Here is a 15,306-nt window from a genome sequence, read left to right as displayed (position 1 = left end):
AGGCACCTAGCTCATAGTTTCGATGTGATAAAGTGCACTTTACTCCAGAGCTCTAAAAAGTTAATGTACTATTGGAAGATCAGAATATGACTCAGACATTTATAGCTCTTTCAGACTGTTTTTTCCTGGCATTGAGAAAGTCTTTTGAATCATCTTCAAAATCAGAATTGGCCACAGTATTTTTTTCAGACCACGTTCAAGGTGATGTTTTTGCTAAACTGCTTGCACTCTTGAAAGCCTATTTTGAAAGAAGTATTCAGGCCATTTGTTTGCTTTCCTTTCTTGTTAATTTGCTTGGTTCATTCATCCGAGAACAATCCATTGGCTATGATTGGATTGAGCAGTGCCTAGGGAGAGCCTTCCCTGCTTATCTGATTCTACATTCCAAAAACATAGCTGTTCATTATGAACTTCAGTTCATTTGGTTTTGAAGAAGTGAGAATCCCCACTGTTCTTTTCTTAACAACTAAAAGTAGTGACTTTCAGCAGGAGAACATAAGGGTTACCACAGCACCACACAACAAAGTTTCAAGATCCTTGTTTGTTTTTGTTCTGAATTCTGTTCATACTCTATTGTTGAGCTTGTCTTTGAAGATAACATGGATTGGGCCCTCCTGTCCAGTAGCCTAATTAGCTGTAGATCATTTGTGACAAAAAACAGATATCGGAGGTATTTTGTGTTGGTGTTCTACATTGACCTTTACTTTTGAGCACCTTGCTACCCCAAATCTCCTATAGAGCATTCAATATTTACCAGAGCTATGAATCTACTGGAGAGAGGCTGACAATATTTGCTTTTTCGAATCATTTGTAAAGTAAATATAATACATATCCTCCTTGTGATGATTTTAATTTTCTGTGAAATTCTTAACAAAAAAAACCCCATAAATTAAAAGAGCGCAAATTGAAATTTCACCATTTACATGATATGTGCCCTGTGACATTAAATGAGGACGCACACTGCTGTGTGAAATGGATATTGTTTGGTGGGGAACAGAAATCTGACTGATATTTCATCAATATACATGCCCACTGGTACATGATGATGTACAACCTAATTTTCCAGGAAGTATATGGGAAAAAAACATTGCAGTAAGTATTACAATTGTATACAATTTCACATATGTTTTGGAATATATACTTTAAGACTGTTCGTATGGTTATGAGGAATTTACTAAATTGAGGAGAAGGTGAATTTTGATTAGTTTTTGCCTTTAAACTTGTTTTAAAAATGTTCAAACAAATTTCAAGTCCATCGATGGCACCTATACACGAATGTTGCATGCTGTCCAGAACGTCTCCTGGCAGGGTCACATTCCATACTCTGTACTGTATGATGCCCTTCCACCCGTCTCTCGTGTCACCAGACAGCGTCGTCTTCAGCTTGCCGGACATGTCATCCATCATGATGAGTCAGCTAGCCTTGTCCTCTTTTGGTTACCGGACGCCCTTCGCCACAGAGGCTGTCCAAACATCGCCATCAAAACAACAATCAAAATGGACACAAGACTGTCTGGCACAGCTCTCGTTAATGCAGTGCTCAACAGGGAATGCTGGGAAAAACTCATAAAGTCATCACTATTGTGAATGATCAAAGAAGAAGAGGAAAAATTTTAGCTGAGTTGTCTACCACCCACTCAGCTAAGAACCTTGGTGACCAGCTGAGCTCTTAGGATGCGTTACAGAAACCACCCAGCTCAGCAGATTTTCTCTTCACTACTTCAAAATGAACTAACCCTTCCTCATCCATGAGGCTACACTGCTACAAATTGTCATATTCTCTTGTTAGGGCGTTTTCAACTTTGATGGACCAAGACAAGCAGCGTCATTGCAACTGGTTCAGCAGTAGGGTTACATATGACCCACAGTGTAGTTACATACAAAGCATTTGTAGATTCAAGTGCAGAATATAACAAGTGATTCAACTAGGACAGTGCAATCATGTGTGCCTGCATAAAAGGCAAGTGACATCAACCACAAACTCCCGTGCAGTTACAAACCCCTTGTTAGGCCTCAGATGTGGTGTGTCTGAGGTTGTTTATTTGAACCCACCTGCCCTTAAAACATTTTCATGTTTAAATGGGTTTTAAATGTTAAATGACAGTACAGTGCATATGAGGCTGAAGAGGAAGCAATAATGTTTGGCTTTCAACAGCCCTCGCTAATAGCACCACAGTGCATCCATTTGCAGTTAAGAGCATTGTGTTAAAAGCCAAAGGTTGTTGCTTTGTTGTTTTTGTTTTGAGCTTCTTGTGACTCAGCCAGCTTATGAAAGCCAGAGTTAAAAGCAGTCGACGAAGAACTGGTGCAGGGGAGGTCACATTAAAAGTGAGCACTACACTTACGGGTGAGTGCTTGTGCGTCGGTGAAATGTGACTCACGGGTAATCACTTGAGAGATTGTCTGAAACGATTTGACAGTGTATTCCGTTCTGCGACAAATTCATCCTGAGGATGCATTCCAGCCTATTCACAGACAAGATGTTCTACATGCGGGCAGATACGGCTTGTTAACGAGAGAGGTTGGAGGAGAAGGGCCGGACGAACAGGTCGAAGTTGACAGGAAGGTGACGGGAATGGCAAATAACCACGCATTACAACAGTGGTATGCAGAAGAGAATCTCTGAACACACAACGTGTCAAACCTCTACGCAGATAGGCTACAGCAGCAGAAGACTAATAAAGTGCTCACTGAGTGTATACTGTATGAAAGCTTTTGTTGTGTATGTTGTGTGGATTACTATGGCTATCTACAGTATTTGTGAGCGGCCAATATCCACACTGATCCCACATCCTCTTAAACATTTATTCTGGATCTGTGAAACCTCAAGAATAGAGTCTAAGCGCTGAAGGGTCTCATTAAGTGGCCTCGCTACCTTGGACATCCCCTGGATTCTGCTTGCATCACTAACGTAATTTCATTTATGTTGCCCAAGCTCTTCCTCTTAACTTATGACTGCTATAATTCAATACACTGTTTTTTTTTTTTAAATTGTTTTATTATTTTGCTCTTTGAAGTGCTTACATTCCCCAAAGTGTTACATCGAATCTTAAGTGAAAACAAACACGTTGATATTAAGCCTTCTTTATTCATTTGAGAATTTAAGATTTGTTTTTGTCCATAATAAAACAAAGATCTTTTACCGCCTTTTACTTATCTTTTACTATGTTTCTTAAAATTAAATAGGAATCACGCAATAACATGTTCCTCAAAGTGAGATTAAATTTGCATTCATGTTTTAACCAATCAGAGGTACAACCATTTAGTTGGCTGCCAATTACACGTGACCTTAAGGTGAGAAAGCATTCAGACACACAGTGTCAGTCCTCTCGCTGCCATGATTGTGAATTATACACCTCACACCAAAGTGTATAATTGCTCCAGAGGGATTGGCCCCTGTTTAGCCAGATCAACTGCACAGTGAATTGCTTTGGATTAAATCATCACCTACTGTAATGTAAAGATCTTCATGTCACCTGGATGTTTTATGTTTTACTCAACTAAAACTTCAGAAAGTACATTTAGTTATGACATTTTCTTTCAGATAAACAATGGCTGTTTGACAGTGGGGAAATTGCACTTCCAGTTCAGTCCTGTAAAGTTTGAGTGTTGTTCAAATTTGTGCTGTCACTCATCACTTTCCCCTTCCCAGACCAGACGAGTGTGTGAATCTGAAAGAGCCAAATGTTTTTTTTGCCCTCCAGTTTTATCTCCCACAGATGAACCAAATCCAGTCTCCACCACTCAGCAGCCCGTGTGAAAGCCATTCAGTATTAATGGAGGTGAGGTAGCCAGGGATAGGAAATGACACTTTTCCTTTAAGGGGCAGTCTTTAGGATCAACAAGGTAATGTAAAGAGTCCCATATTTTCCCAAAATAAAAGTTAAAACATACACATATTCAGGTATGTAGCTGCTTCCTGTGTTTTGCTGTAGGAGTAAACTTTGGGGCAGCCTGTAGCGTAGTGACCTGGAAGGTTGGTGGTTCAAGCCCTGGTGTAGCCGTGATACGATCTGCACAGTGACTGAGCCTTTGAGCAAGGCCTCTAACCTCACATTGCAGTGACTAGGACGGGTCATTACCCCACAGGGTGCAATAACACATACCTTCTTCTCCCACTCCTTTCTTGAAACACAAAATTGTACTGGGTTGTGAGAATTGGTAAGACGATGATTGCAAGAAGTGAGACAGTCAGTTTGTAGTCAGATTATGTTGAGCTCTGTGATTGTCTGCCATGGGGTACCACTCAATAAAGTCTCCTGGAAATTCTAACTTAATGGCAAATTCCTATTCAACAAATTATATTAGGTTTTGAATTGGAAATTAATAGAGTGGGTCTAGAGAATCTCATAGTATCCATGTGAAACATTAATTACAGAAGTACTTTAATTGGTCTTTGAATCAAAAACAAAAGTGTGTGTGCATGTGTGTGTGTGTGTGTGTGTGTGGGTGTGGACGTCCATACATATGTGTGTGTGTTTTATCTGACAAAAAAGCTTAATATCAGGCTGACATAATAATTATGTCATATGTCATTTGATGTATACCAGCCATGGTCATATGGCATTACCAGAATTAGGCCCAAGTGCGACATACACTCAGTGGGCCCAATAGAAAAGTGTGTCAGATCACAATATGTTTTATTTTTTGTCACAGTATGTGCACACTATCTTGCAGTAATACATTTTACCCACAAACAAGTCACTAGTATTTTAATTGCATTTCACGTCACTTTACTACAAGTGCAAGGATGTGGATAAAAATGAGTGAGAGGTGATAAGGGTGAAGGTGTTAAAAGCAAATGGCTTCCCTTCCTCGGTTAACAACATATTGCAAAGACAATTGCTGTGTTGTTATTAATCTGTAAAACAATAACCTCATTTCATTGCTGTTCCTGGAAAAAGTCCACCCATTGAAACGCGCGGGATCATTAATACTGAAATCCAATTTCTGTGTCAACAGAGCTGAGTGGAGAGACCTGAAAAAGCTTTTACTCTGAGATGAACAGCGAGATGGGGAGGCCTCGAGCTGGAACTCCGAGAACTGTACATTTGGAGTTATTTACTCGGGTAATGGTTCCCCACTTCTGCTAGAGTTCTGCTAGAAGCCACGCTTTCAAACCACCGTGCTTGTCACAGACAGAACTGAGGATTTAGAAGTCGTACAGGAGGGGGGTACTGTTTCAGCCAGCACTTGCACCAGAATGGACAGTGCCTTGACGGCAGGATTTATGTAAGCCCAGCCGTATATGCTCTGCTCTGTCACACAGAGGGAAATTAAAATACAGTCACCTCCAAAAGTATTGGAACAACAAGGCCAGTTTGAGCAGTATACTGAATACATTTGGGGTTGAGATAAAAAGATGAACGTGAAACAAGAGTTCAGAATTTCAGCATTTATTTCCTGGTATTTACACCTAAATGTGTCAAACTACTTAGAACATAGCACCTTTGGTATCAGGCCAACCAATTTTTAGGTGAGCAAAAGTATTGAAGTCCTTGGCTATCTTGGCAGTATGTTTTTGGTCATTGTCTTCCTGCATGATGAAGTTCCTCCCTATTAGTTTGGAAGTTGGCAGACAGCATGTTTTTGTAGACTCCTGAATTCATGACCCTTCATCCACCATGCTCTCACAATGTTTCTGACATCAACTGCTCTTGTTTTCCTTCTCAGGACATTCCAAATTGTTGTACAAACTATACACAATAATTACCCTTCTTTTCTAAGTTTGCTTTTCTTCCAAAGCTCTGGTCTTCATGTTGGTTTATCTTTTCTAACACAAATGCTCTTCACAGGCAAAACCCAAGGGTGAAACCAAGAGTAGACATTCAGAACTATTTATTGTTTACCTAACAGGACACATCTGGGCAACAAGAAACACCTGTTAGTCACATGTTTCACTACTTTTTCTCACCTAAAAATTGGGTGGTCTGTTATAAAAGGTGATATGTTCTAAGTTAATAAATCTAGATGAAAAAATACCAGGAAATAAAGGCTGAAATTCAGATCTGTCATCTCATGTACATCTATTGACCTCAAACTCAATTCTCTTCAGTGTATAGCAAAAACAAAGGAGTTGATCTTGCTGTTCCCAAACTTTTGGAGGGGACTGTAAATATTTATCTTCTTTCATTTTGGAGTTTTTGACATTTCGAAGGCATATTGCTTTTAAAAATCTAATCTTAGGAAATTATACTTGCCGTCATCTCAACCCCTTCAATGTCTATGTGAGTACAGCGGGGGACATGTTTTGCCTGGGAAATTTCCCTGTCCCTCTGTCTGAGGGAGAGTAACCTTGTGTGCAGTTTGCAGAGTTTTCTGTTTTCTGCAGTTTTCTGCAGAGAGTTTCTAAGTCAGTGCTTTCGACCACTATTGCTTTCAATTTACTTTGCAGAGAATTCAGTCTGTTTCATAGAGACGTTCCAGAAGTTCTTCTTCCTGTTAACAAAATAGCATGAGTTGTTCTGAGCGTTTAGCAAACTTGCATTTGTGGAACTGACCTCAACTGACGCAAAACTGATCCACAGCATTTGTGGAACTGACCTTTGAGTCTCACCCAGTCTCACCCAGTCACACACACCCACACACACACACACACACACACACACACACACACACACACACACACACACACTGTCGCAAGGCACTCCAAGCTAATATACCAGTTAATTACCCATAAGAAAACTTTAAGCAAAAGTCGCCCCTGAAGAAGATAAAGTGATCACTCTGCTAGACACGGGGGGTGAGTAATGTGTTTATTTGAAATGTAAAGAAACACCAAAAGGTAAAACAAAAAAACATGTTTCTGTCTTTCCTAGAGTCATGTATATTTTAATGTGAGTTGCAAGAGATAAGGTAAACTTGGACCATGTGTGCACCAGAAAAACCCTGATCATGTCTATACAGCCAAATGCTGTATATAGATAAGCTCACAGTACCAACTTGCACACTGCTGCCACCTTGTGGTCTGCAAACAAATTTCTGTTTGAGCATTTTCCACTTCCCAATACAACACTGACCAAGTATGCTATGCCTTTGACTTAGTGGTGGCATTGATAGGCTGCTGACACCTGGTCAGTCTGCAGGTGAGAGAGGTAGTACGGTGTGGTCACTGTGCAAGCAAATAGTGATACGCAATATGCACAATCAATGTTGTGCAACTGACAGCGACTAGCACAGGTCATGTAAATGACAGCTACTGTCGGCAGATGGTAGTAGGTCTGTGTTCCACAGTGTCAAGACAGACATGTTCAAAGCAGAAATGGTACACCATGTAATATTGTTCACCGTTAATTGGAAGATTTTGTTGATCAGCTGCAGTTTTCTTAACTGAAAACTTATAATTAATTAATGTTGTATCCTGTAACAGATGTGTGAAATGGAGGCAAGACAAGAAGAAGCAAAATTGTTTACTAATTTATTGAAATAATCTTTAAATTTAGTTAAGAAATGTAATTAAAAGGAAGAACAGAACTGGAGAAGGCGTCCATTTTGTGGGAGTGCAGCCTGGTATCAGTTGGTTCCCTGTATGGCAGGTGGTGAAGGGATAATCCAGGTAAGTCTTTAATACTCAGCGGGGCGGGGGCGGAGTGAGGTGTCAGGGAAGGAGGGCGAGGGGGGGGGGGGGGGTAATTGTGGACTCCTAATCCACCTGAGGCGGAGATGTGGGGCAGGACTCCGTCTTGTTCACCAGGGTACTCTGGGAAGGCGACACTGGGAAATAGAACAGCGAGGAAGCCATTTCGTGGGACGGAGGAGGGGGGGCTGTCCTGGAAAACACACTCACCTGTGGGGCTCACTACAGAATGAAGCTGCGTCTCTCCGTCAGCCTCTGAATCAAAGCTGTTCACAATGGGAGAGGTTCAAAAGGTATGTGATAGAGAAGCGGGTGGGGTGGGGGGGGGGCGGGGAGAAACAGGGAAAGATGCGAAACAGGATTTAGTCCCAACTTTGCTGAAAAGCCTGATTTGATGAGAAATGTCCTTCTTTTAGCTGGTACGGAAGGTAGACTGTCATCATAAATGTCTCCAAAAATCCATCTTTTTACTTTCAGCTGCTCAGCATCAGGGCCTCATGGGCATAGGATTAATGGCTGACGTGTAAAATGGCTGATGTAAAGCAGTGAAGTGTTTTGGTGTTGTTCTGCCTTTTCTATTAGCTTATTGTATAAACGCAAAGGCCTGAAATTGCCCTTGCTCCCATTAATCTGAGTACATTACTGAGTTATGTGAATGGACTTCAAATGTGTTTCTGCACATTTCTGTATTCATACCAGAAAGAGCTTATATACACTGATATAAATTGGGATTTTAAGGCAGTGAGTGAGAAGGGAAGGAACACAAACTGGCAGAAGAGATCAATATCTTAGCCATAAATACTAGCTCTAGTCTAGGTCATTGTATTATTACAGTGCTAAGGTGTCTGAGCAGTTCTAAGGCCTGTTCTTGCTCCGAGTGTTCCACTATTAAAATATAAATTAGAGTTCAAGGCAGATCTTTAAGCTAAACAGTTGTGCTAAAGGTCTCATGTCAACATGTGGTCTCATGTGGGAGAGGGGAGAGCAGAAATGTAGTAGAAGAAGCTTGACTGTTGGATACACTCTAAACAGGGTGTTAGACTTGGATGTCTGTGGTCTCTGGTTGGTTTTTTGGTTTGTTTCAATACAAAAAATAATCATTTAAGCCACTGCTTTAGCCCAAAACTCCACAAGGGAAACCACAAAACCAGCAGAAACAGCAACACTCCGGGACTTGACTTTGGTACACTTGCTTAGTAAGAAAAGTTAGCAGCATCGGTGGAGTAAATGGTCTGGTCTCATTTTCGGAAGCTTTTTATCCAAGGGTGTACATCTTCTCTTCTCTCAGGGTTTGTTTTCAGTCATCCAGAAGCTAAAGGGGACTACAGAACAGGAATTAAGGATAGTTCTTCTGGGACTGGACAATGGTGGTAAGACAACCCTCCTGAAGAAGCTCGCTTCTGAAGACATCAACACAGTCACCCCAACACAGGTAAACTGCCATTTGTAGCTTAGCATTCACCATGTAATAGCTTAGCAGATACACTTGCCTCAAGAATTGTCTACATGTTCATACAAAATCCTCTTATACAGTTGTAGAATGGCTAAAGATTCCGTTTGGGAATTTCAAAGGGTCCAATGGCTCTTTTGACCCCGTAGCCTTCTGTCTGTGTGCCAAATCCACAATGTCACTCAGCCACCCATGAAGGTAACGCCAGCAGCAAAACAAGCCAAAGAGAGGGCCAGCGTGGCTGCTTACCAGAGCCCGGATTACACACCTACAAAGCTTCTCCAGGCTTAAATAAATGGGCCACTTTGTGCAGATTATAAAATCACTCTGTCTGACAAAAGTAGCAGCCTGTAGCCGAGTGGCTAAGGTACATGACTGGGATCAGGAAAGTTGGTGGTCCAAGCCCTGGTGTAGCCACATTAAGATCTGTTGGTCCCTTGAGCAAGGCCCTTAACCCCGCATTGCTCCTGGGGATATTGTCTAATCAACTCTAAGTCACTTTGGATAAAAGCGTTGGGTTTTTTAGAATCATTCATTCAGGATGACTAATTCACTAAGAGCGCATTTCCTGCAGTAAGAATGTAACACGGTCTTCTTCAGGCTGCAGTCACTGAATCATGCTTGTGTCAGATTCTGTCCCTGTTTCCATCAGGAATAGATACCTGAGATCTAAATATAATGTCCTTGCTGCATTTCCATACAAAAAAGAATACTACTTACAATATATTAGCGTACTTATTTCTCAAAATAATATTAGATTACATTTTATAAGTTCAATCCTGGGTGTGTTGGTCAGGGCACTGTTGTTTTCTTCTGCAAGATTCCTAGCCTGACTTGTAATATTTTAGACAATATGCAAAATGCCATAGATGAGAGCATCTAATTAGCAAAGAAGTGATAGCAAGACCAGATTTTATTTATCAGCCAATCACAGTCCATCTGAAAGGTTCAAAAGGTCATAGTCTGAAGGGACTCAAGGAAGTTGAAGATCTGAAACTAGTTAATATGGCCTATGGCTAGGGTGTCTCAGTTGATATATTTTATAACATGTTTTAAGGCTTTATGTTATGACCCACAATGGTGGGACTGTGTATTTTATTCCCGAACCCAAAATTACTTTATATTGTTTCTGTCACTGAGATGAACGATTATGTGTGTGTTTCATCATAACATTGCCGGCCACAAAAATAGATCAAACTGTGTGAAAGTGTAAAAGTTTAAATGAAATGCCAGCTAAAAATTATTATTAAAGTTAAAAGCTTTTTCATTTAGACGTCATGCCTGCACCTCAGCGAAACCTTGTCTTACATAATATGAACTTGAATCTAGACAAGTTCTGTACAAGTTAGTTAGTTATTCATCTTCAGTTCTAAATCTCAGAAAAATCCGCTGAAAAAACGCTGCCATATTTTTAATTTATGTTTCTATTTTAAAAATACCATTTAAAAGGGTCAAATTTCCAATAATTGCAAATGGCTGTTAATTGTTTGCGACTACACTCTGGGTTAAAAAACAACCCAATTTTGATCACATGGCTGGGTCACTGTTGGGATCATTTGACCCCCCTTAGACCCTTAACGTTAGACCAACTGTATGGTGAAACTACCCAGCTTGTTTAATTTGTTTAATTGTTTCATTTTGTTTATTTACCTGACTTATTGGAATTCAACAGGGATCTGCATAAGTGCTTTAAAATCTTTTCAGCATTTTAACTATGAAAGTATTATTTAAAGAATTAAATAATGTGTGTGAGCAAAGGTCTGAGTAAAGAAAAGTTTTATAAAAGCAACATAACCTTAAATCACATGACTGGAGTTTGTGTGGAATGCTACAGTTTGTCAACATTGTACTAACATGTACACAGCCCAGTTTAGATGCAGCATGTCTGTGGGATGAAGGGGGGAGGGGGGGGGGTCCACACTAATAATAGAGAGTTCAGGGCTGGACTCAGGACTCAAATCCCAGGGTTGAAGATTATTGAGCACACTAAGGTCAGCGAAACAGGAGTGCCAGCAAGCTAACTAAAAATAGCAAAGGATTTAAAATGTCAAATCAGTTGCGAGGCATCTCAGGATTCTGTATTGATGATGAAACAAGGAAATGAGGACAGAAGAATGAAACTTAATACATTCAAATATGATCTACTTACGAATACTTTATTAATATGTATATGGAGACAATAGTGTTACTTTCACATAGGAATTGTACTTATAATGCAATTTGTAACATACAGTGCAGCAAATGCCAGTGAATATTGTATTATGGCGAGATTGAGAAAATTCAGACTAGGTCCAATTCAATTCAGTCAATTCAAGGTATTAATTAATGTACAGCTAATTTCCTGTCCTAGTTTCCTGTAAACTGAAGTGAAATGTATGCCACAGTGTTTATTACAGTGCATACTGTGAGCTTGGGATTTTAAAAGCAATTACACATTTTTAGCTTGCTTATTTATTGATTGATTGATTGATTGATTGATTGATTGATTGATTGATTGATTGATTGATTTACTGATTGATTGCTCTTTCAGGGCTTCAATATAAAAAGTGTGACCTCCCACGGCATGAAGTTGAATGTGTGGGACATCGGCGGACAGCGAAAGATACGAACCTTCTGGAAGAAATACTTAGAGAACACCGATTTGTTGGTGAGTAGACAAATTTCCAAGGGCTAAAATTGTCAGTGATTCAATGAATGAAAACTTTTCAGTGTGTTAATTGAAAAAAAAAAAAATCCTAAACAAGCCCCAAATTAAATGGTTCTTTCTTTCAGATCTACGTCATTGACAGTGCTGACAAAAAGCGCTTTGAAGAGACGGGGCTGGTAAGGGAATGTTTAGTTGACTATTTAAATGGTTGTCTTTTGTTCAATATTAATATTTATTTATGACCTCCGCTCAATAATTTAATAGAATTTTGTTAAATTATAGCTCAGTCTTGGAATCAAAGGTACTTCTTTTTTTGGGATTTGAACATACAAACTTTTATTAAGATTCTTCATTTCTAATTAAGTGTCATTACTTAAGGCTCCTTATTACACTGAATCAAAAAAAAATATTGAGTGGTTTTTTGATTCAAACAGGAGTGTTGGTTTTAGAAGTTATTGGTGCTTCATAAATGATGAATAACTGTATTAAAATGCACTCTGATGTCAAAACGTTGGTAATAAATCTTCAGAGGTGACGTGTGTGGTGTTAATTTATTCCTTCAGGAGTATCCGATGAAATATTTTCTTCAATGCTCCTCAACCCCCCCTGTCTGACCATCTGACCAATCACAGGAGCTGGCAGAGCTGATTGACGAGGAGAACATGAAGGATGTGCCCGTGCTCATCTTCGCCAACAAGCAGGACCTGGCCACGGCGTCGCCTGCCAGCGAGATCGCCGAGGGACTCAACCTGCACACGTACCGGGACCGCAAGTGGCAGATCCAGGCCTGCTCGGCTCTGTCAGGAGAGGGTGTACAGGTGGGCACCAGATCCAGAGAATTGGTTAGCTATGTTTGCCCTCAACAGCACCCTGGGGGCCAGACGGTTGTGTCAAAAGGGTAATCTTGGGGGGGGGGTAAAGAGAGCAGCAGCCTCATATACTGAAAAGACTTAGCCTCCCTGCAGGTTTGGTGTTGTGGTTAGTGCAACAGTCTCTCATACAAGGTTCACCTGTTCCCTTTTTTCTCTTTGTTTTGCTCACAAAAAATGATATAATAACAAATTATATTTCTTAACTCAGCCCAGAGGGTTTGTGGAAAGGCAATCTTAACTGAAATGGGTCTTATTGGAGCAATTCTCAGTTTAGAGGGTAGAACAGTTAGTAAAATCAAGCAATTTCTGCAGTTTTCCTTTTTTCTGGAGCTTGGATTAGAAAACTACATGGAGATAAAGCCGCTGGTTGAATATATGTATGAACTACTATATATATGGGCATGTAGGCACTTCATAGTCAAGGAGCATGTAAATAAATACTGAGGTGCTTGCAATGGGAATATTCTGTGTCTAAACTGTGGCAGTCTAAGAATTTACATGAGCCTTCTGTGGCATAGGGTGGGGTGGGGTGATGCCTGTAGGGTAGGGTAATGTTACTAGGATTGTGATAGGATGATACACATTTTTGGACTGTGGAAAGGTTTAATCCAGCAGGTCTGTGGCTCTACCTCCCCCATTCACTTGCAGTCAGTTTACATTGTGAAACACAAACAAAGAGAAAATATACAGTTAGACAGAACATTCCAGAACTTTCTCTCCACTGTAAGAGGAAGCCACTCACGTGCAGTACAGAATATATGGTCCACAATCTATCTTTCAGGGCTCACCGCTATTTAGACATATTATTCAATATGTGGCCCTCCAGGACTGGAGTTAAACCCGCAGACACTGTGGCCCTCCAGGACTGGAGTTTGACAGCCCTGCTCTAGAGGTCCCAAAGCCCCCATTAAGTGCTGAAGCCCCCCTTGCATTCAATGCACTGTTCAGTTCAATAATATTTTATGTGCACAGAGCTTTTTACAAAGGACATTGTGGCAGGGCAGCTTTAGAGAGATCCTGATTTTCTAGTCTTTTGCAGAGGAAAAAGGGCAGGGATTTCCTGGTCAATCTCATCATCAGATGTTGAGACTATCGAGGGATAAAATGGCAGTGCAGTCCCATGTATGGGACGTGTTTCCAATCTCCCAGGTGGCACATTTCACATGCTATTCCGACTGGTTTTCAAATGTGATAAAAGAAAAGCCAGCTTGTATTAAGCAGGCCGCAGTCTGGGTTGTGATGGGCAAGAGGTTAAAGTGTTGGACTTCAAATCCGCTGGACCTGCACTGGTTCAGACCCGTCTAATTTTTTTATTTTGTTTTACAGGATGGCATGAACTGGATTTCCTGCAACATTGTCAAAGCAAAAAAAGACACCTAAGCTCCGTTCTGCAAAAACAGCCCTTCAATTTTTTTTTAACCAATTTTTTTATTACTTTGTTTATTGTAAATATACTATTGAAAAGTCAGTATTATTTTGTTAATAATTCCACCTAAAAGCCGCCCAAGTAACATATTGTGATTCCCTAAACAATTGAGTGATTCAAATTGCTAAACCACAGATTAAATCAAGTTTTGTGAGAACTGTGAGAAAAAATAAGTGCAAGTTGTACTTCCTAAATGACTACTTTGGCAAGTTAATTTCAGTATTATTGCAGCACGTTCTGCCCCGAAAAAATGTAGCAGAAAGTATATTAACGGTGGTGTGTTGAACATATTGTTGCAAATCTTGGGTGGACTGACTGATGTAGTACGGTCAGCTCTTATGGCATCTGAGAAGTCATTCTGAGATGGCTTTAAAGCATAAACCTATGTCATTTTCGATTTGGCCAAACGGGAGCAAACATATCTCAAAGCCTATTTCAAAATGTTTAACACAGAAAACGTAGCTAAACGTATCAAAACGCTTTCCAGTTGAATGGCCTAAATCTGTTTTTCAGTTGAGGGGCATCTGAATGTGGGAGGGCGGGGCTTGATGACAAACACAACCCTTTGACATCATACCCTCTTGTCCAATCCAGAGCTTGGAGAGGCGGAGTTTCTTTTTCCCTTGTGGATGGGCGGGGTTTAATGTTAAGCATCCTGCAGTGAGACGTATATCCAGAACGTGTGTCAGTTGGTTTAATGTTAAGCATCCTGCAGTGAGACGTATATCCAGAACGTGTGTCAGTGGTTTAATGTTAAGCATCCTGCAGTGAGACGTATATCCAGAACGTGTGTCAGTTGGTTTCCTGTGAAAGGAGCAATAAAAGTATGCTGTGATTGATGGATGCTAGCCTCCAGCAACAAACACTGAAGGCAAAGAACACCTCTGGGGACTCTCAGTTTCTGAGGTAAATTAGTATAGTTTGCATGATATGATGTAACTCTGTAATACTGTGTTGTCTGTGTGTTCAAAAAATTAAAAAAAGAAACATTAAAAGTTCTACAGTTATTTGAATTGTTTCTCTCTGTTCCTTGAATGAAAAGGTCTTTTCATCAGTTCTGTGGTTAAAAAAATATGGTAAGCTCTGTATGTACTACGTGTTGTATTTAAAGGCCTTTATCCATACTATATACTTGTTTCACTTCACCTTCCATAATTACATTTTAGATATCTACAAATAGACAAATCTTGAATTTGGACTGCTCACATTGTAATTATCAAGGGAGATTGGTCGATCAAACCAGGTATGATTAATTTTGGTTGAAGCAATGGAGGTACCTACAACAGTAACTAACAGTAGCTGTTCTTGAAAAGATTAAGAAAATTCCCTGAAGTA

At 40.1% G+C, this 15,306-nt stretch overlaps 1 protein-coding gene across 3 annotated transcripts; it reads left to right on the top strand.

Moving 5' to 3' along the window:
• Nucleotides 1-4,985: 4,985 nt before the first annotated feature.
• LOC133132893 (ADP-ribosylation factor-like protein 3) lies at nucleotides 4,986-14,969 on the top strand. Of its 3 annotated transcripts, none has more exons than XM_061248690.1 (6): nucleotides 4,986-5,069; nucleotides 8,865-9,008; nucleotides 11,557-11,673; nucleotides 11,799-11,849; nucleotides 12,306-12,491; nucleotides 13,872-14,969. In XM_061248690.1, the coding sequence occupies exons 1-6, from the start codon at nucleotides 5,001-5,003 to the stop codon at nucleotides 13,923-13,925; spliced, it is 621 nt and encodes a 206-aa protein (XP_061104674.1). In that variant the 5' UTR covers nucleotides 4,986-5,000; the 3' UTR covers nucleotides 13,926-14,969. The 3 variants fall into 3 exon arrangements, with proteins under 3 accessions (XP_061104674.1, XP_061104675.1, XP_061104676.1); XM_061248691.1 differs by lacking the exon at nucleotides 4,986-5,069 and adding an exon at nucleotides 7,446-7,555; XM_061248692.1 differs by lacking the exon at nucleotides 4,986-5,069 and adding an exon at nucleotides 7,770-7,869.
• The last annotated feature ends 337 nt before the right edge of the window (nucleotides 14,970-15,306 follow it).

This window comes from Conger conger, chromosome 7 (assembly GCF_963514075.1).
Source record: "Conger conger chromosome 7, fConCon1.1, whole genome shotgun sequence".
NCBI lineage: Eukaryota > Metazoa > Chordata > Actinopteri > Anguilliformes > Congridae > Conger > Conger conger.
The sequence above is the reverse complement of the archived record's forward strand: the minus strand, read 5'-3'. Positions and strand labels throughout refer to the sequence as shown.

What these genes read in the sequence shown, in the direction of transcription:
- LOC133132893 (XM_061248690.1), top strand. Translation starts at nt 5,001, where the DNA reads ATGAACAGCGAGATGGGGAGGCCTCGAGCTGGAACTCCGAGAACTGTA. An exon ending in ACACAGTCACCCCAACACAG is followed by an intron (nt 9,009 to 11,556) that starts GTAAACTGCCAT and finishes TTGCTCTTTCAG; the next exon opens with GGCTTCAATATAAAAAGTGT. An exon ending in TAGAGAACACCGATTTGTTG is followed by an intron (nt 11,674 to 11,798) that starts GTGAGTAGACAA and finishes TCTTTCTTTCAG; the next exon opens with ATCTACGTCATTGACAGTGC.